General features: G+C 40.2%; 1 protein-coding gene across 12 annotated transcripts in view; it reads left to right on the top strand.

Moving 5' to 3' along the window:
* Positions 1–22,596, top strand: part of tns1b (tensin 1b) — a 174,396-nt gene that overhangs the window by 63,475 nt on the left and 88,325 nt on the right. For 11 of the 12 annotated variants that reach the window (XM_044365258.1, XM_044365257.1, XM_044365248.1 and 8 more), the window contains exon 3: positions 5,035–5,072. In XM_044365258.1, coding sequence (XP_044221193.1) covers positions 5,035–5,072 — 38 coding nt within the window. Of the gene's footprint in view, positions 1–5,034; positions 5,073–18,799; positions 19,305–22,596 lie in introns of those variants that run through there. The other variant, XM_044365255.1, reaches the window with a different exon arrangement.

The following is a 22,596-nucleotide window of genomic DNA, read 5'->3' as shown; positions in this document are numbered from 1 at the left end:
GCATTCCACAGACCCCGAGTCAGATAGGAACTACACTCATCATCTCCCCGCTGTCCCTTTCATTTTGCCAATGATTGATGTGAGCAGTTGCTGTACACCCACTTACTGTTCATCTTTTCCAGTAATGTCTCCTCTGCTCTCTTCTCTTCTCTTCTCTTCTCGTCTCTTCTCTTGCTGTGATTGTCCCCCCCTCCCCTCTTCCCCTATCTTCCTTTCCTTCACCAGGAACATTTCTGCTCTGTTTATCCTCCAAAGCTCTAACTTCCTAACAAGGTAAAGCCTAACCCGAGCTGTCCGAGCTCAGTGCTTTCACACCCAATATGGAAGTCCTGCTTCTCTCCCATGTGGCCCAGGAGTGTTGTTTACTGGGGACTCACGTGCTGGGAAGGGCACTGGACATCGTCCTGGATAGACAAGCACATGGCTTTTATGCTTATCAAGCAAACAGCCAAGTATGTTTGAATTTCACATCCAGGAGAGCATTCCACAAGACTTAAGTCACAACCAGTATGTCAAAAATAGTTTGTGCAGGCTGCAGTATATGTACATTCTCACGTATTACTCACGTATTATCATAAATGTTGTGGGAAATACCACATGTGGCACAAGCACTTTAGGACATTAACACAGTACAAATACAATTTTCTTAAATCTTTTTACTCCAGTTTTTGCATTTTCAAAGCTACCAAAATGATGAGTTAATTAATTGATTAGTGGATGGACAATTTTTGATAAGTGATTATTGGTTTGAAGTTATTTCTCAAGTAGAAAAGCCAAATAATTACTGGTTCCAGTTTCTCAAAGTTTATTCTTGACATGGAAACAGTAGCTGACACAACAGTCTCACCACACTGTCCGATGAATCTTCGATCGTATCACATGATCTTCCTCAGCAGCTGGAGTTTGCACAGTTTATCGTGGAATTGATATACAAATTTTCATTTTTCTGATCACAAAGGACTTCTCATCCATGTTGGCTTAATAGTTGATATTAAAAGTTTCTCCTTCAGCTCAGGCAGATATGATATGATTTGAGTGAAAGCTCCGACGCAGCTACTAAATGGACCTTGCGGTGAGACGGTTTTGTCAACTGCTTGTATCCGAGGTCAGGGAATAACTTTCAATCTCAACTTTTAAGCCAACATGGATGAGAAGTCCTTAAAAGTGCTCAGAAAAAATGTAAATGTGAATATCTACAATACCATGATAAACTACATCTGCTGAGGAAGATCATGTGTTTTGACTGAAAGCTTCAGAACAGCGACTAAATGGACCTGTGTGATGAGATTGTTTTGCCAACTAAGATTTGTGTGTGTGTGATTTTTTAAATACTTAGAATTATATAGAAAAATATAACAAAAAAATGAATGGACAGAATGTTTGATAATGAAAATAATGATTGAAAGGTTAGATGCTCCTCTGTGGGATAATAAAGAGTCGATCAAATAATAAATGCTAACCTCATCCAGTGTATGTTGTTCCAGACTGAGTGTAACTTTGTCTCAAGTCTCGGTGTCCTGTGATAAACGATGTGGGTCATGTTGTAGAAGAACTCCGTTCACTTTGACCCTGGGAACTCGAGTCTTTTTGGAACTGTGCATCCCGGTAGGATTTCATGCTGCCACCCACATTTGAAGGCCTCTAATTAAGAAGTCAAACTGACTTTAAAATTTTACCCCCCAAGTGCAAATATAGTCCCAGCGAGTGCCTAAATAGAAACTAAATGCACCATGATATAATTACACATTTGACTCCTAAAAGGAAGCTTCTCACTTTCTCCAGTTTCAGCATGTGTACACTCTGTGTCCAGTTTAGTGAAGTAGAGTTTCTCATCTAATTTAAATGTTAATACCTAACTTTGTTGTATGCCTGGTGTAAGACATAACAGTATTAATTAAGAAAAGGTTTAACGAGTGAATGACTGAAAAAATACGACATGTCGGTCAGGTAAAACATGGCTGACTTCTCATGAATTAATGCTGGTGTCCCTGTGAAAAGAGAAAACTCTCTCCTGGGGAGGATTTAAGGCCTTGTAGCTGTTAGGTGGACCCCCCCCTAGCTGCTATGAACACTTAACCTCTGACCCTCAACCAGACTGATGGGTATTTAAGGCTTTTTTATGGTGCTGCAAAGGAGCAAATTAGAAAGATTAATTAGCAATATTAAAGTGGGAATATGTTAAAGAAGAAGATGATGATTTAGTAACCCAATAAAGTCGTCAGACTGGTCGCCCTGAGGTCAAAGAGCCTTGCAAAGATCTGATCTCATCTGCTGTTTTCGGTCTATGATGATGTTAACATCTTAAACATCTTGAACAGTTTTTAACATGGTTGGTTGTGGCGTTTTGTCGTGATATTATGGCTGCTAGCTGGTCCACCTCAAAGCTAGTCTGTTTCTGAGTTCTGGTCCTGGTTGTGCACAAAAAGATGCTGAATTCCCTGATGAAAAAATAGGAAACAAAAGTGAAATGTCAGACTTTAAAGGTGCAGCGTGTAGAATTTAATGGCATCTAACAGAACGGACTGGGCAGAAATTAAATGTAATATTAATAAATATGTTTTAATTAGTGTATAATTCCATGAAAATAAGAATGGTTGTGGTTTTGTTACCTTAGAGTCCTTTATATCTACATAGGGAGATGGTGCACCGCCATGTTTCTACAGTAGCCCAGAACGGACAAATCAAACACTGGATCTAGAGAGGGCCTGTCATGTTTAATGCGAGCGAGTTTCACGGCCACCGTAGGTTCTCCTACATGCTTGGAAGGTGAGGGGGGGAGGAGTATTCAGTGTGTTTCAATCTGCAACCTCGAAGCTAGATGCCACTAAATCCTTCACACACTGGTTCTTTAAGAATGTGGAGGTAAACGATAGAGCACATATGGTTTCATAAACAAAAGGTTTAAGGATTTAGAAATGGTTGAGGTATATACTGTGAGATTAAGGGACATAAATCAGAGAGAGTTAAGCGTTTAAGGAGCTGTACATCTGAAGCAAGAGAGATTATATATAAGCATTATGGGGTTAAAAAAAAACATAGGAATGATGACGTAACACGGTATAACATAGACATGATCGCACTCCCACACAATTTGAGGATGGGCTGCTTTCCAACTTCATATCAATGACTTAACCGCTAATCACAATAGATATTACACTCGCTTTGAAGCATGTGGCTTGAGACAGGAAGAATAACTCATTACATAAGGTGTAGCGTGTTCCAGTAAAAGCATACAGTCTTCTCCTTTATTTGGAAAGCCTACGCCTCGGCACGCTGAGCTGTGTTTTGACTCTCTGTCCTTCGTGGGGATCTGACAATTTATGAGCCGCTGGTCCAGGTGCTCCCCTCTTGACCCTTATTTGTAGACCCTGTGGGAGTCCAGAGAGAGGGCTCGAGGGTGGAAGGGAAACTGCAAAAACTTTGTTGAAATTCAGTAGAAGAGCAATGTCTTTTATCTTGTTTGGTTGCTTGCTAGATTTTTATGAATTTGTCTCAGCTTTGTCACCCACATAACATTGTTTAAATTGCTTTAAATACACAATTTCAGCTTGTTTGAAGGGGCCATAATCAATGTTTTTTGATATTAACAATGGATCACGTAACTACTTGTTTGTGAAAGAGGTTACTCATAGGCCCCTTTTACACCTGGTATTAACGCGATCTGTATCTGGATATATTATGAATGGAGCTGGTGGACTTATCAGCAAACATATCGCAACCCAAAGTCAAGGAAACTGCTGCCACAAACCGATGTCATTCACTATTTTGTGAGGGAAGACTTCTAGTTACCGCTACTACATCTCGTTTTCTGTTATTTCAGAATTCAAATTCAATTTTTTTGGTCTACTACGACATAGTAGTATATATCTGCTATATATCTGCTCTGTAAATCACTTGTCCTGTGTTCTATTTTGAGAAAAACGGGATAAATTTACATTTTAAATTCTTTGGTTACATAACGTTGCCTCTTAGTTTTACACTATTTGGATTAAACAATGTTCTGTTATCTATCTACATAGCTGGAGTCCTTATTTCAATACAGCATATCAAATCTTGCATAAAGCGATAACACGTCAGCCTATCACTCAAACAGCGCAGACGGTCACACTGAGCCTGATTGCATCCGGCTACACGACACAAGAGCCACAGACTCTGTACAGCAACCCGCGTTAGCTTTCCTGCTGAAGTCTCCTTCTTATCTAACTTACAAACATGTACTGCACCTCTGATTGTTGAGCGAGTGAGCAAACAAACATTCACCAGGGGAAAAGTACATCTAACATCAGTTAGCAGGCTAGATAGCTAATTAGCTGCTGATCTGCAGCGCATTAATCAGCATGTATACATACCTGCAAATGTCACTTTGGATCTGTTAGATGCTGGTTTGGTTTGGTTAGTGACACACTGTCTGTCCATGACTTGTAGCTACAGCAGTCTGTGTATTTTCTCTCCGTTCCATATCGAGTAACACCAACAGTCAGAAGTCAGAGGATGACTGGAGACGTACAAAATATTATTCACTGCACTAAATGTTTTGTCTGGACAACAATGTGCTGCGTTATAATTGAAAGGGACGCAGCCTATCGGTTTCTTTATCATGTGCAGTTAAGTTATGTCTATATTGTCTTGATAATCATCTCTCTGGAACCTCTGTAAAGCTCTGTTATGGTGTGGTGAACATAGTTTTACGTTGTAAATTGTAAATCATTCATGAGAGAAGTGTAATGGAAAGACGAATACGTGTTGTAATCGATTTTACTGTTATATGTTGGCTGACACGAAGATACTCTAATCCCTGTAATCCCAAAGATAATTAAACTAGACTACACAGATGCCAGACCTGCAGAGATGATATTTAACTTTGACCTCAGAACAAATATTCTGTGGAATTCGAAGGAACCTCTTTCCTTTTCATACCGCCTCGATAACCACTTAAAGTCGTGATTCATACCTGACCGCAGTGTTTCAACATTTGGGAGATTTTTATGACATGAAGAAGTTAATTTCATCTTCTCTTTTTTCTGTTTTCTCTAGTGTGCCGAATAGCCTGCCACAAGAAATGCGAAGTAAAGGTAAGAATCAAAACACCAACTAAAAACGAAAAAAAAATGTCATGTTTGAAAGGTGTCAGCAGTTTTATGATGTTGCTTTCCACATGGATAAGTACAGGAGAGACGCACCTAAACCGTCTGAACTTGCACTTTAAAATGCATGCAAGCTTATAGGGAGGAAATATTATTTTTAGGTGGAGTCAGCTACTCTTCATGGTGTGTGTGTGTATATATGGTACATGCAGATGCTGGGGTAGGTGGAGTTTATGTTCTGCAAAAAATCTTAAGAATGTCTAAACAAGTGCTCTATGTACCAGAATGTGTTTAGATTGGATGAACTCTTGTGTCTTGAAGATCGCCCCTCGTCTAAAAATAAAAGACCTCTGGATGGAGCCGTCGCTTGATTCATGTTGTTTTGGAAAGGCACCGAGCACGTCGAAGAAAACGGGAGGGAGAACAGTGTGAAGCTGAAGCTCCTGCGGGGTTGTTAAAGAGGGAAAGTTGTGTGTTTAAAGGTACAACTGTGGGTTTAACTGGATGTTTCGCAACACACATGCACACACTCACACACACACATATGTACACCTATGTATATAACACACCCTTCATCTGGTATCCATTATTAAAATAGGTGCTAGTTGCCAGCTTTGCCCACTCCCCTCTTTTACTCACAGGAAATGCCAGGGGTGCAGGGCAGACAGGCCACACTAAATACAAGGTGGGGGCTTTGGTCATGCAGAGCATTTTCAAGCAAAATGGCTGAAATGATATGCCCAATCCACTTTTCTTTACCACCTTTCTCATTTGTCCCGTCATAGCGATATTGTAACTTTTTGCACTGAAAAGGCCAATAACAGGTTGTTCACTCAAATAACAAACAAGCATATTTCCTCACTTATGGTACCTCTTGTCTGGTTGTGCAAATTATTTTTCTTTTCTTTTTTTTTTTTTTTAAGGCATTCAAGGTTTTGCCACTAGGTTGTAAAAGTGATGGAAGTAGGATGATGAAGTAGTCGGGCTTGTCAGATTGTTGGTTTTGGAAAGTTGGAAGAATTGTCAGACGCAGAGCACTTCTAATGTCGGAAAGGTGTGGGAGGAGGTAGTTTCAGATGCCAACTAAAGATAGAGGTTCATAGATGATTTCAGTCGGATCTTTTGCCACATCAGCCGTTTTGGTTACTTCCATCTGAATGTGTTTCAACGATGTATAGTGTGTACCGATACATACAGGTACAAGCAGAATGCATCGCAATGCGGTTGTTGGCGATTCTACATCAATGCATTGACAGAACATAATTGGGAGTTTGTAGATATAATTAGGCCTACTTGAAAAAAAAAACTACGCCAAACCTGCCATTAATTTCTTATTAACAGATTTTATTGTGATTAAAATAACAGCCTACACAAAGTTATAACCTACTAACGTTGATTGTTGATCTTCCGGCCTTGGCTGGACAATAAAGTTGTAAAGTTACAGTTACCTTTCAGAGGCAACGTTGCTCTCTTGCATTGAATTGTGGGCGAAAGAGGGAGGGAGGCAGCAAGTTATAAAAACATGCACCCAGTATTTTGAAAGCAGATATCTGGGCACATTTCGAATTTTATGAACTTACTGGGAAGCATGAATTGGACAAGACACTGTCAACTACTGAGGTGGGTCACACAGATACTGGTATTGAAAAGATGCAGCTTTTTATATCATAGACTGTTATAGTCTGATTTTTGAAAGCACCTCCTAAATAAAAAGGGAGTCCAGATTTATCTGACTGCTTGTATCAATTGATGAAACAGTAGCTCTATGCAGTAATATAGAAAACTGAGGATGCGATACTGTGAGATGCATCAAGATGCATCGAGAATCGCTTTGCATTTGAATCATTGACAGGTGAATCATAGGTAATTGAAGATTCACACCTAGGTACAAGGGAACAAGATGTGAAGTTAGGCAGTAAAGAGGGTAAGTGTTTTTAACAAACAGGTACCTATTCTAATATTGTATTACATGTGTGTTTCTGTGCCTACTTACTCGTCCACCATTGGTACAAAAATTATATTGTAAATCGGTTGTACAATGGGGGCCTTAATCAAAGAGCTGCCATTTTTCCTCTGTTTTCACAAAAACCTACTCAACTAGTTATGTTTCTGTATCGAAGAACAAAGTGTGATGAATGAAATTGTACACAACATACTTGTTGATAACATTTGAATTTCAGGAAGCCAGAGGTCACATTTGTGGGAGGAGACGTTAAACCTCTAGAGCTCAGTGCCCAGAACATACTTCCAGTGTCTATATATACAAAACTGAAACCTTCCATCTCTAAAAATCACAGCAGCATTTCCTTTTCTAAACATTTCAACTGAAAATGTCATAGCTTTGGCAGGAAGCAATTTGCTAACTAGCCTGAGATGAAAAACAAGGGAGTGACCATGACAGGGTCAGTTGTGATCTCTATCAGCACTCAGTCAGGCCTAAAAGACTGTTGGGTTCATTTTTATGAATTATTTCTTTAAAAAAAAAGAGATTAGGCTCTTTTCTATGCACTGTCAGTCATATATTGTATGATTTTACATGTTAGGAATCTAAACTCATGATAATAACTCTTATTCGGGACAGCAGTTATCCCAAGTGCACTCTACAGTTATAAATCTCTGTCTCAAGATAAGGGAACATAATATGTGGCCCATATTTAACCTTGCAACTGCAAACAAATGGTCAGACTTGTGTACAGCATGTGTGCGTGAACATGTGCATGTCCTCCACTGTTATGTGTGTTTGCTCGTAACTGGCTGTGAAAAATGCTTTAAATCTTGTCAGTAAAATTTCTCTACCAGGTGATGACAAGAAAGAGCCACAAAGAGATCATTACATCACCCTGGAAGTAGAGACAAGAGTGAATTCAGAGTAAATGTATTTTAATTCTTGTTAGTTTGCAGTGAATATGGTATATTGTACATAGTACCTGCCCATAACTATTTCCCTGACTCTTCCACTTGTCCTCTTCCTTTGCTAAAACTTAACGCCCTTATTAAAAAATGGAGAGGCAGGATGTCTGGGGCTTTCCCGATATACCACTGTGAAAACATTAAGGAAAGGTAAAACCTCATACTGCTTAAGAGTTCTTGGTCTGCTCACGCTAATTTCAGCCTCAGACATACAATAAACCACAGTAGCAGCCATGATAGACGCTCCCACCCTGCAGCTACCACTCAAGAATGCAACATAGATTTGATAGAAGTTCCCTGTCATGTATTTGTCTATTAACAGTGCAGTCACAGCTATAGAAAAATGATTTAATTTTGCATTTTATCCCCTCTTCAGTGGCCCGTACAGTCTGTTCTTTCATAAATTGATAGCACCCTCTTCCTGTTTTGCGCAGTAAAACATATTTTCTCCGTGCTTGAAAGCATTTCTGTAATGGCTCAGTAAAATAAGGTTTGAACCCAAAAGCATGACTCAGAAGTACTGTAAGACAAAAAAGGTAAAAAGCTCAGCTTTACTCAAGATAAAAAACAGGCAAAGTTTAAGACCAGACAGGCAGAGGCAAAAAAGACAAACTAGTCCACCAGGAGAGCAGGAAAGAGAACTGAAACAACTCAAACAGGCAGGTTAAGAGGTCAAAACAGGCAAAACTACAGCTGAGAAAATAGCAATCTGGATGAATGAAGGAATGAATGAGTGAATGGAAGTAAGCCAGTATATGTGCTACTGGGCTGATGGTGGGTGGGGAAGGTCAGGTGTCAGGGAATGGCGGGAACACAGAGTTAACCTCAGGGCAGGTGAGATCTGAAATGACAGCAGGGTTAGTTTATGGCAGAGGGAAAAAAGCAGACAAAAATGTGAGACTAGAAACTGACTGACATGGTGACAAAGTGAAACGATTTCCCTTTTCTGTCTGACATATGATATAAACATACTGCTGTTTATAGCCGTGACACAAACATCTTTGACTTGAAGGATAAGGCTTGTGTTATTCTGTATTTTTCTTACTGTCAGATCTCATAAAAGAGCCATGAAAGTCCAACATGTTACATCTCTCAATACTTTACGGCTGTCCTGCACCCTGTCCGTTGCACTCTACATCAAGCGCGTTCATTCCTACTGAAGAGGAAAATCTTTAAAAACAGATCACAAATAATAGTTTCATATTTTGTTAAAAAGCCAAGTAATTTCCTAAAACAGCTGGATACTGCAGTTTTTAGCAAAGGCTGCTCAAACAGAAGGAAATGGTGCATTTTTTGGGAACTATTTTAGGCTTCGGCGTTGTCTAGTGAGTGTTTATGTTACCAAGAAGATGTATATTCAGTTCAGTTCAGATCTTTATTGTCCCACAAGAGGCAAGGCAGCATAAAAACACAAAACCATGAAAGCGTAAACACAATAAAAATACACCAAGACAATAAAAGACTATACATGCAATTCCGATTATATGGATGTATCTTAAAAGAAAGACATACACATAAATAGAAATAAGAAAACAGAAATAAGAAAAATAAATTGCTAAGCTTAGAATTAAAAGCACTTATTGGGCATGGGGATAAACAAAAACTTGAACCTTTTGCACCAAATTTTTGGAAACCTGTATCTCTGACCAGAGGGCAGGATGTCAAATATGAGGGATTCTATCACAATAAACTACAAAGTAATGCTCATAGTAATGAAGGATCTTGCCACCCAGTCCAACAGTGTGATGGTATTTATCAGCAGCCTCTTAAATTTGTTATTTTTTTAATGTTTCATACAATTTCACATACTGTACACCTGTACTTTTGATTATACTTGCTTTCCTGATCATTTTTGTAAATGTACTGGGTAATGTGGTCTCAATAAACTTCGGTTCTCCTACTCTACTGTGGTGTACTGTGGGCTCGTAACACGTAAGGTCAGGAATAAGCTGAGGTGCTGAGGGGAGGCCGTTGGATTTCACTGATCCTCTGCTGCCTCTTAAGTGTGTTTTGAGAAGGAAACTACCATGTTCCACCGTTAATGAGGAAGGAGGTCTGTGAAAGCAACGCGGAAGAACATGTATTCACTATTTTTTCAGTCCCCACTCCAACATGATTAAGCAGTTGTTTTCCTTTTTTTTTTTCTCCCTGTTCCTGAAATTCACAGAATGCCTGTTTTGAAAGTCTGGAGAAAAATCATGTGTTTTTTTGTGGTAGCTGGCTTCCACCGTGTGTTTTTGTTATTTCAGATTTGTTATTTGTGACCCCCATAGTTCCTTTCACTGAGTACAACATGTTTCAGTTAGAAATATGTTGCTTGCAGCTTACTAATGGATATGTCCCCATGTTGCTCAAAAGCTGCAAATATCTTGTGTTGTATTGCTAAACGTAGTAGCAGCCTTACTAACACTTCTCTTTGAATCTTTTCATGCAAATGAGAAGTTATTGAAACATTTTTGGAAGACAAGAATGAAATGAAAAGAGACTTTAATGAATTTATACAGTAGATCATTAAAAAAATGCATATCTGTGTATATACCTGTACATTTGTGATCAATTACATAAATGTACTCCCCTCCAAGAAGTTTCTGGTTAAAACTACATACCAGTGGGTTTAAACAAGCAGTCATTCTTGCACTGTTTGCATGACAGTGGCTGCCGGTTCCTGATGTTTTTTTAAAATTTCTGAGAGATCATCTGGAGATATAAAGTACTTGGTGCGGCTGAGAATAAGGCAGACCGTATATTTCGTATTATTTATTGCCTCCACGTCTTTGACACATCCAAACACCTGTACACACACACATGTGAGGTGTGTTTTTGACAGAGTGAGTGCATTGGGTTTGCAGCTGGATGTCCCCTCACCTGGTGGAAACCACTTTGATTTATCACTGTGGGAGATTACAGTAACTGTCTGGTGACCACTAGTAGCTTCATGTACAAAGTCATGTAGTGTGTCTTTAGAAAAACATCCTTCAACTGCAAGAACAGGGTTAAATCCCATGTGACTGCAAGCATACAGTCAGTTGAATCTCTTGAGAAAAACAAAAAAAACAAAACAAAACTCCTTCGACGGTGGTATTTTGTTGTTGACTCTGAACTTTGACCTCCCTGTTGGGTTGCATCAAGTGATTACTATTATTTTTGGGGATGGCAGTTGATTGGTCAGTGGGTGGGTCAGTCCACCACTTTCATGGATTGCCATAAAATTTTGGACAGACATTCATGGTTCCCAGATGATGAATCCTAATGACTGAACCTTTTCTTTAGCACCAGCATTGGGTTGACATTAATGGTTTAATAGGCATTCATGTTCTCTTCAGGATTAATTGCAATAACTTTGTAATCCATCAGTTTCCATATAAGTCTATCAACAGGTTAAAATTTAAATTTGGCCAATACTTTGGTTTATGACCAATATGGCTGCAACTAATGATTATATTCAGTATCGATTAGTCTGTCGATTATTTTGATCAAATACTTAAAATCACATTCTTTACTATGTGTTTAGTGCTAATTAGCAGATTTTAGCATGTTAACATGCTAAACTAAGATGTGAACATGGTAAACATTATATCAGCATGTCAGCATGGTCATTGTGACCATGTTAGAATGCTAACATTAGCATTTAGCTCAAAACATCACATCGCAAGTACAGCTGGAGCCTCTAGCATGAATGTAGACTCTTAGTCTTGTTGTTTAATAAGTGACTTAAACAATCAATTGATTAACTAGATTGTTTTTGATATTTTTTCACTCAATCAACAAATGGATTACTCAACTAATCATTTCAGCGCTAATACCAATACTTCAAGCTTTGTGTATGTGACTGTATTTATACAGGAATTGGACAGAAATGACCCAGGAAGTCTTCTTCTGTCCTCAAACTTCATCTTGTCTAATAAATCCTTTTCCTTCAGCAGCAGCAGCAGCAGCAGCAGCTGTCATTATCATTTGGCATGATTAACCTCATCCTCTGTTCCGGCAATTTCCCTTAGATACCACACATTGCTCTTGGGCTGATTCATCACACAGGCATTAATTGGAAGCTATGTCACTGCTGCACAACAGCAGCAAAGCTTTTTCACAGTAGACTTTATAGCACTGTAGCTTTGGCACTTGTGAGACCGGACACAAGAGATTTCTAGTTCTTTGCTAACAGCGGAAGAGTGAATTCCTGCTATCAGGTGGTTTTGACTTTCTTTCCTGTTGATTATTCATACATCTTTGCTCAGGCTAGACTTAAACTCTTAACTTACTTCTAGTCTATTTATGTTATATGGTATTTCTTGCTTTCTTAGAAAGTGCTGCCATTTAAATTGTGTGCAAAATACAATCCCAGTTAATGAACAGTATGTCAGTAATCAAACCTCTTTAAGGATGCTGAAAATTCACTACAAAGTCACACATTTGTTTCCACAGACTGATACTGCTTTCATGCAAATGCTAGCTTGAAGGCTTTGTCACTGTTAATGTGACCTTTTTACATACAGGTTTTAGCCACTCTGGGACTGAGCAAACTTCATAGAGAGTGAGATAAACTAGCCATTAATCGAGAGGTGCAACAGATTGTTCTTTTACTGTCAAGTACCGGAGGCATTACATAACCTCGAGTTAAGTTTAGTTTAAAAGACGTCGGCGTGGTTTTGAATCCCAGTAACAACATTAACAACTTCCTTCCTTTTCCACGTGGTGGCGGCCCTGCAGAGAATGAGAAATGGGAGTTACAGTAGGAGGGGGAGCAGTACAGTTTGGGGGGAAAATCCTGTTAAGGAAACATGCAAGAAGCCATGTGAAAGTCATATCACTTGGACTGACTGAGGGCGGGGTAGTAGTGGTTAGTAGGTAGTAGTTGTAGTAGGAAATAGATGGGCTGGGATAGTAATCAGAATATTCCCTTGGGTACTTGCCATGGCATCTGTATGTGCTGTGTTTTCAAGTGAGCAACTCCTTGTCTGATCAAATACAGAGTCAGCCGGCAGCTCTGAAGCTAATTGAATTAGCAGTCACAGGACAGAACACATGCTTGCCTCTCTGCCTTCCTCCGTATGACAGTAAGTGATTGCAGTAACACAACAACAACACAAACATGGGATGAATCATATGGTCTCTCATTTGAGAGCTCTGAATGAGTCAGATATTATTTTAGTTATATTACCTGTTTAGTGTTTATGTTTTTAGTTTCATTTCAATCAGTTTCATACCCTGAGGATTGGAATGCTTCATTGAGTTTAAATATTTGGAGTCAAATATGTCATATGTAGACATATATTGCTTTAATTTAAATGAAAGCATTGGCTTTGTCTAGACAACCCAAAGAGCTGTTCCAGTCCTGGGGGAAAACTAAGAAAACTTGAAAGCTGCATTCATTAATTTTATTTTGGCCACTTGGGGGCAGTGGAACAGCTGTAAACAGGACAATGGCATATTATCACCTTATAAAGTTGTTATGACTAACATGTTAGCAAACAGTTGTCTATTTACACATCCAGCAGACACAAAACAAAGATAGTATTCGTTTGGAGTCATGTTTCTGCCCACCTGGGGTCGACAAGAGCGGCGAGAGTGAACTAAAACTGTAAAGTTTCCGGCTGTAAAACTAAAACAAAGAGCTTAAAGATGCTAAAAAAGGGCAACTGCAGAGTTGGGCGATAATTTCCTGGGGGTTTGTTCACAGCAACACCTTTCATGTGAAACATACAGATGGGTGACAATTAAAAAAAACACACACAGGTGCACTGCATTGTACAATTAGACAATTAACATCCAGTCATGCTCTGTGACTTGTATAAAAATGCTGAGCAGGTCCAGTTGATTTTGATTTTGTATCAAGATGGCAAGAGGAAAAGATCCGAGTGACTTTGTAACAGGGTTCATTGTTTGGGCATGGATGGCAGGAGCATGAGTCACAAATACTGGCCAGTGTTTCAATAGGAACACTGACTAAAGGGACAGCTGCGTTTAAATCCATGGGAAAGACAACAGTAAATAGGGTCGGATATTGTGGTTGACAGCGCACATTTAATGACCGTAATGCTCGTGCATTAGTGCAATATGTAAGGAAAAACAGAGGAGCAACTCGTCCTCAGGTGACTGAGAATGTCAATGCAGGACGTGATCACACTGCGTCAGCAAGAACAGTCGGTCGACAATTACATAGAGAGGGATATTATAGTAGGGTTGCACTGCATAAACCCCTCATTACAAAGATGAATGCACATTTAAGAGTTCAGTGGTGCAAAAACCATAGGCACTGGTCTACAGAGATGTGGAAAAAAGTGATATGGTCAGATGAGTCATCCTCCACCATATTCTCAACAAATGGGCGAGTGTATGTGTGGCGTACACCAAGAGAATGGTACAGGCCTGAATGCTTGACCCCTACAGTCAGGGGATCTGGTGGCTCTTTTATGCTGTGGGGGGTATTTTGCTGGCATGGTTTGGGTCCACTTGTCCCCTTAGAGGGAAGGGTCACTGCAAAGAGTCATCACCTTTATCCTATGATGAAATATTTCTATCCTGATGGGAGTGGTCTCTTCCAGGATGACAATGCCCCCATCCATAGGGTATGTTGAGTCATATGCTATGGCCTTCCTAGTTATCAGATCTCAACCCAATTGATCACCTACGGGAGATTTTGGACTGACATGTTAACCAGTGCTCTTAGCCACCATCATCAAAACACCAAAAGAGGGAATATCTTTTGGAAGAACGGTGTTCATCCCTCCAGAAGAGGCTTGTAGATTCAATGCTGAGGTGTATTGAAGCTGTTCTGGCGGCCAAGGTGGCCCAACACCTTACTAAGACACTTTATGTTGGTGTTTCCTTTAATTTGTCACCCATTTCATCCATTGTTAGCATAAGTATATTGATTAATGCAGCTTCAACTTTGACTTTATAAGCAAAGATCCTCTTGTTATTATCTGGTCGAGCTCAAATAGAATGATTGGATATATTTGAACGATTTTGTGCTGCAAAAACAAAAACAGAGGTTCCCTGATTTGTGTGCTTCATGAAAACCAAAAACAATCATCTGTCATTTCTGTCTCTCTGTCCCAGTGCATGAGTAAATGGCTTACACAAGGAGCTGTGGCTTATAGCCATGTATTTAGTAACATGTGCATAGATACAGTAGAGAAAACAAACAGGAACACCCAGCTTTTAACATGATGGAGTAATCAGGAGTTGCTGGAAAGAATGTCAGCAATCGGCCAAGTGCATGTAAAAGACGATGATGGCAGAAACAAGTGAGGGGTAGGATCAAGTAGAACATACCATCTAATAAATAATATGAGATTTGAATTAATTGTCCAACAAAACGTGTTTTTATATCTTTATTCATCCAAAGAGCTTTTGCTGAGCATGCATCCTCTTTTTCTGGCATCACTGAGTGTTCCTGACTGCTGGAACAGCTGTGTAAAATGCCTTGCTGTTGGACACCTCCTCATTACAAGCGGAAGGAGTTCAAGCTCCCCACCCATATAACTCCAGTTAGTACTTTGATTCAGAGTGACAACTTTTCCGTCCTGTGTTTGCTTCACTGTGTCTAAGCTGCTGCTGCTTAATCATGACCATCCAGGAAAAAAATCCATGTTAAATCTGGTCTGTACGAGTGGGCGTTGGTGAAACGTTCCACTGGACTCTGGGGGACAGTGATCTGCTCGGCTAGGCTGTTACTTGGGAAAGCCTGAGTCAGACTTGTGAAAGCTCCTCTCCCTCTATGTTCCTCCCTTTCTTTCTGTCTTATTGTCTCTTCATCTTTCATTTTAACTGTTCCCATCCCTGTCTCGTTTTCTCGCTGTCGTCATCGTGAAATCATAACAAAACAATTGATCTTTGTGTGTTTGCTTCTCGCTTAAACAGCCACTGTGTTTTTCCAGTTACAAAAGTCAAATTGAACATGGATGACAGCGCCGAGAGAGGTGTGCTGTCGTCAGCAGGAAGGATTCATGATGATATTAAAGAGAGGCCTGTCAACAGTCCAGTGATTTAACTTACTAGGAATGACATCTCTCCTCAAGTTATTGCATACATGGCTCTGCTAGAACAAAATGAGCAAAAAAAAAAAAAAAAAAATTGCGGCATGGCGTCGTTTAGCTAATCTGATGTCAAAAGGATTATAGACAGCAGTCACGGGATCAGGAAGGTAATAAAAGCTAAGACACAGGAAAAAGACCAGACTGAGAACATATTAGTTTCAAAAACAGACAGATAACTTTCCCATGCTTTACAATCCCTAACATATAGATGCATAATTGCACTGCGGTGATTGTGGAAGCACAAAGCTCTAACTCATTCCAACATGGACAAACACAGACACCAAGAAGCAAGGGGAATTCCTAATTCCCACAGTTCAACCTGGTCCCTCCATAAAAAGGTGTGTATCTCACATAAACAAGCATGTTGTTTTGTTACCATAAACCATATGTCGCCTCTCTGGCAGCCCTTCCTTCCTGACTTCCTGGCCCTTGTCATTAATAGTGAATTAAATAACGTTTACTGAGACGACATCTGGTGAACATGACTTCAGCAAAAGGTGTTACCTTTAGAGCTACGTTCCATGTAATTACTTTCGAGCCGAGATCAAAGACGGCGGCCATTCTTTCCATGTTGAGGCATAATAGTTACTACAAATTTTTGTGACACGTATTTCAGTAATGTCCCTTTATCTGCTACTGGATAACAGCTTGTGAGGAAACGAGTTGAAATGCCACAACGCTTACTATACATCTGTGAGAACTATCATACTTTAGAAGTACCTTGCTATCATCGTAATTTCAGGTGTGGTTTGTTTGTTCCAGGAATTCCTGCCTTGTTATATTCTGAAATGTTTGTTAGGTGAGATTGTCTATTGTTAGTATTGTCACTTTCAGGAAAAGTTGAGCAAACTTCAGTCTTAAGACATGTTCACAAAAGTTGGTGATGCCACTGTTGCATCTAGGCTAACATGTCATCAATGTGAGTGTTAATTGACAATCCTACTGTAAGCACGGCCTCTTTCCCTGAGTGCAGCAACTAAACAAGAACATAAAAGATGTCTGTAGTTTTTCTGTTCTTATGCCTCAGCTTACAAAACTACAAACACAGTCGGTCAAAATGGTCAAAAGATGTTTCCGTGGGAAGATTTTTAACCACAACACTCAGTACTCTGATCACGGTGACGGTGTTGTTTTTATTCCATCTCCAAAGCTAAACAGCCACATGGTACACATGTTGCTATATTGTTGACTAAACAATCCAACATACAGTAACTGGGAGTAAGGTGGGGTTTTGGGGGTTATATACAAATCCATAGTGCAGAATACACTCCATGTCATAACACAGGCCACAGTCAATTTATTCATATTATCACAAATCACAAATGTTCGTTAGGGGGCTTTACAATTTGTGCAGCAATACAGCATCCTCTATCCTTACACCCTTGATTCAAATAAGGAAAAACTCCCCCCAAAAACCCATTTAACAGGGAGAAAATGGAAGAAATCTCAAGAAGAGCAACAGAGGAGAGATCCCTCTTCCAGGGTAGACAGATGTGGAATAGATGTTTTGCGTACTGAATAGACCAGATAGCAAGAAATTACAGAAAGACAGCATGGAAAAACAGGATCACAAAATTATAGCTGGATTGATAATATGGTTATGGTTGTCACAATGTGCAGACACTGAAAAAAGATGCTGGCTTGAGTGATTATGAGTTTTAAAGACATCAATGTGAAGAGAACGACAGCTCACGTGTGTCGTTTGAGCCGACTTTCACTCGATTTCTTGCGATTTTATTGATCTCTGACTTTTCTCACCCTCGAAAGCTGCAGTGACTGTTTTAAGTCAGCTGATGGCAGAATGTTTTAGTTCGAGTTATAAGCCTCATCCAGCGAATGAAGAAGCTGCTTATGCATGCCCCACAAAAAGCCTGTCATCAATGGTTATTATTGAATATGTATATTATATTTATATTCAGGTATGGAGTGGGAGAAGATCAATACACATTTGAAATAAAAAGGTGGTTGCATGCATTGTTGAATTAAAGGGGCCGGTAATTGATCAGTAAAGTCAATCATTTTCAACTGACCTCTTGCACAGTGCAATACTCTACTGTACAATGTTGTTGCATGGTTGCAGTTTTTAATCTTTAGTTCACGTCCATATCTGATTATATCGACATTAAGACAGAGTTTTATTGTTGTAGTCAACATGATTAAGTGGCACCGGGAGTTGAAAGACATAGTGTGCTGTGTTAGTGACTGATAAGTATGTATCCCCTCACTGCTGCTGACACTGTTTGACTTTGGAGTTGTTATCAAGTCAATGCATTCATTCATGGTACTTTCTCTCTCGTTGCAGCTGTAGACTGAGTGTGTAAGTGTGTGTGAGTGTGTGTGTGTGAAAGAGGGAAAGTCAAAGAGAGAAAGAGAGAGAGGGAACGAGACAGAAAAGGCGAGTGTAAGGGGGGGGGTGGGTGGGTGGGTGGAGGGGGCGACTCATATTTAACCTGTAACTTGAGAAGCTGATAACAAGGACAGAATGAAGAATGAGCTTGTGAGGAAGGAGAAGGAGTGTGTGTTTGTGTGTGTGTACGTGTGAAAAAAGTGAGAAAGAATAGGGCTGTGCTTTTGTTTCCTGAGCTCAAGTCCCATTCGCCCTGATCTCCCTGGGAAATTCTGTTCAATATTTTTTTTTTTCTCTTTTTTTTTCATTACTCATGTGGCTCCCTGTTTGGGAGGAGGGTGAAAATGGACTGAACAAGAGGGAGGAGAAAACCCAGGCAGCAAAAGAGAGGGAAATAGCTATAGCCAGTAGCCAGACTTTGCCTGCTTATTCAGCGCTGAGTGCTGCACTGCGCCGTTTCCAGTTGTGGGATGTTAAGATTTTCCTTTGGCTGCACTTCTCCCCACTCTCGCGCTCTCACATTAAGACTCTTTAGACATTTTTATGCTCATTTTCAAGGAGGAGGAGGAGGAGTGAGAGAGGGAGAGACTAGCCAGACCTATTAGCCTGGAGCCTGAAACACAGACACCAACTCTCTCTCTCTCTCTCGCTCTCTCTCTCTCTCTCTCTCTCTCTCTCTCTCTCTGACACATTCATACACAGTCGTACACTCCTCCGGCTCTGCGCTGCACCAAGGTAACAGTGAGAGTGGATTTAGCTTTAGCCATCTGGACGGAGCGCAGGGAAAACCTCTGCAACAGGGGGGGGGGGAGAGAGAGAGAGGAAAAGGACAATGCAGCACTAAAACACCAGCCGCACCAAAAAGGAAACCAAAAAAGTGAAAGAGAGGCACACACAGACAGGATGGCCACCGCAGTGTTTCAGGTAAGGAGTATGGTTTGCCAGAGAGAGAGAGAGAGGGGGGGAAAAGAGCTGCTGTCTGGTCTGGTATTCGAGCTCCTGGCTGTCCCAAGTGTTGGCTGTGCTGTGCTCTGTTTCACAGCAAGCTACTCCGCATTGTGGATTTGCTTGATTGGATGGGAGACAGAGAAAGCTTTAAGCGCTCTCACATGTATGTATGTGTTTTTTAAAAGGGATGTATTTGACCTGCCATAGGTGATGTACTGGTGTGGTGTGTGAGTTGTGGCAGGCTTTACATATGCATTCATGTAGTAGATGTACAGTGTCTATGTGCATGTGTATCGATATGTGTGTGTGAGAGAGTGATTACAGTCGTGTTAGTGTCTGCATGTTTGCACAGTACATCGGGCTGCCTCTACTGTATGTTCACTGGATGACAGGAATGTGAAAAAGTGAGCATGCTAGGAAGAGATGGATCATATTTTTTGTTTGTTGTATTAGTGTAGTCTTGTATGTGTTTATTTAATGTAAGGCACTGCTTGTTTCTGTAGGGCTCGTGTCTGTGTGTGGTCTCCTTGGCTTACCATATTTTGTGGTTGGTGGCCCATGGTCATAGCTGGAATGACAGTGGTGGTGTATGTCTCCTCTTGTTTTCAGTTTTTCTCTCTTCTCTTCTCTTCTCTTCTCTTCTCTTCTCTTCTCTTCTCTTCTCTTCTCTTCTCTTCTCTTCTCTTCTCTTCTCTTCTCTTCTCTTCTCAGAATCTGACAACAATCATTTGCCATTGAAAGTAATATTTCATCTATTAAAAGCTCATATGTGTGTGTTTTGCAGGTAAGAGAAAAAGTGTGTGTGTGTGTGTGTGTGTGTGTGTGTGTGTGTTAGTCTGCTTGTGTGCTTTGTGTTCATGAGATTTCAGTGTGTGATTTCAGCCATGAACTCAGCCGCAGTGTTTCACAATAGAACCTTGCAAAAGTTGTTGCACAGAAAAAAAAAAATCGCCCCTAGGCGTGAGAAAACCCAACAGCACTTTGGGAATTTTTAGCACACAGAGTAGATGTAATCGCAAAAGTTGCAAAATTGCAAAAAGAATAAGGGCATAGTTCGAATAAATAGAGCATATTCTTAAACACATCAGCAAGGTAGAGCTGTATGTGGATAACTGTGATTTTCCCTGTCAGCCCAGTCTGCTTGGTTGGCCTGGAACCAGTACCACATTATACTCTGTGAAATAAGGGTTAATGTACTGCAGTTCAACAGAGCTGTTAGATAGCTATGGCACCACTTGCTGGGCAAAGTTTTGCTGTTGCGCCCCTATTGACCCTCCAAACACCTTCTGCCCACTTTGCATTGAGTACTTCATGTTCCCTGTCACTTCCAAGGTCCCATCAAGTACAGTGCACAGGGCCAAATAATGCCCAACCCACCTTTGTTGATATTGTATCTCAGTCTTGCAAATTAAGTACAACTAATTGACATGCAGTGAACTTTGGGGCCCCTGGGGGTTTGGGGTAAGGATAATTTTTGATTGTACTGCAAGTGAATAGAAACCCCTGTTGTTCTTCTTCTGTTTAGATCATAATGCAACAAATTTTCTGTATATTTCTACCAAAAAAATGTGATTTTTGACATCAAATTTGTCATAACTTCTATAATGAGTAACCCAGAGCCGCACTGTTCATGCCTGCTCCTTTGAAAAAATACGTCACTGTATCCTCAAATTCCTTGGAAGCAGTGGCCAACGTAAATGTAACACAGAACTGTCCTGCCTGGACAACGGCATTACCCATGGCTCCTGGTTGTGTGGGAATGGCGTACATCCACTGGCGGGGAGCCCATGCCGGACTGGGTTTCAGAGGAGACATTTTTCATCATTACTAGCTGCCAGGGAAGCAGTGCTCCAGTCAACCCCCTGTCTCTCCTTCAGGCAACTCATGATAGATGCATAACCACAACCACACATCCAGCCAGGAGAGGGACGTAGAAAGGTTTGGGCAGTTTGGGAAGGTGTGTGTTGAGTGGCTGTGTATGTGTGTGTATGTGTGTGTGTGTGTGTGTGTCTTTCTGGGAGAAGGGATAAGGCAGTGGTCCACGGACCATAAAAACCACCAGCATGAATTCTCATGCTCCTCTGCTGATGTAATCCTTCCTGGGTGTGTGTGTCTGCATACCCCTGTAGTTTGTGTATGTGTGTGTCATTCCTTACAGACAAAGCAAACCTCTATTATTACCATATATTGTAAAACAAAAAGAGGCTTTTGCTTAGCTCAGGTTTTAATCATTTTTTCTCATTACTGCAGAACAGACTGACAGTGCAAAGTACTTGTTTTTGATGAATGTCTGTCTTAAAATCTCCTGTTATAGGACTGGAAGCTTTGTTTCAATTCACATCACCACATAAACCACGAAAGGCATAGCTGGTCGAGTCTTGGCCAACCTTTATTTCACTCCTCCTCACTCATCTTGAGCCATCTAGTAGCACAGCTCTAGGGAAGGCAATATCGACCCACCGCTTTGGTCCAAACTGAAATATCTCAACAACTGTTAAACAGATTGCCATGAAATTTTGTACAGACGTGTAGATGGTGCTCAGAGGATGAATCCCAATGACTATGGTGATCTCTTTCCTCTAGCACCACAGGCAGGTCAAAGTTTGAATTAGCACAACATCTAGTACATACATTTATGGTTCCTAGACGGTGTATTTTAAAGACTTTGATGATCCTTCTGACTTTTCATCTTCATGAGGTTGAAATTTGCGGTTTTCGAGTGAAATGTACCAACAATTGAATGGATTACCATGAAATTTGGTACACACATTTATGATCCCCCCGAAATAAATCATAATAACTTTGGTGATGTCTAACTTTTGGTCTAGATTGGACAAAAATTCAATTTGTCCTGTAGTTTATGGCCAAATACCATCAAAACTAATTGCATTCATGTCAGTCTCAGCTGTATTTAGTTTAGAGCTAATTAGCAAATGTTAGCATGCTAATATGTTGAAAACTGAGATGAACATGGTAAACTTGCTAATAGCAGCATGTTAGCATTGTCATTGTGAGCATTTGAGCAATGTGAGCTGTTAGCATGGCTGTAGGCTCTGATCTTTCTTCTTCTTCTTTCTACATCCTATCCACATTCATTTGTAGATAGATAGATAGATAGATAGATAGATAGATAGAAATCTTGGCATTGGCAAGGTGATTCAAAGGCATGAACGTACTTTGTGATATAAGCCAGGTAGAAAACATTCACTCAGTGTTATGCTCAAGTACAAAGTTTGCATAATACAGAATTCACAAAGCTAAATCAATA

The sequence above is a fragment of the Thunnus albacares genome, chromosome 11 (assembly GCF_914725855.1).
Source record: "Thunnus albacares chromosome 11, fThuAlb1.1, whole genome shotgun sequence".
Taxonomy (NCBI): Eukaryota; Metazoa; Chordata; class Actinopteri; order Scombriformes; family Scombridae; genus Thunnus; species Thunnus albacares.
Note: the sequence above shows the minus strand (reverse complement) of the source record. Positions and strands in the feature narration are given on the sequence as shown.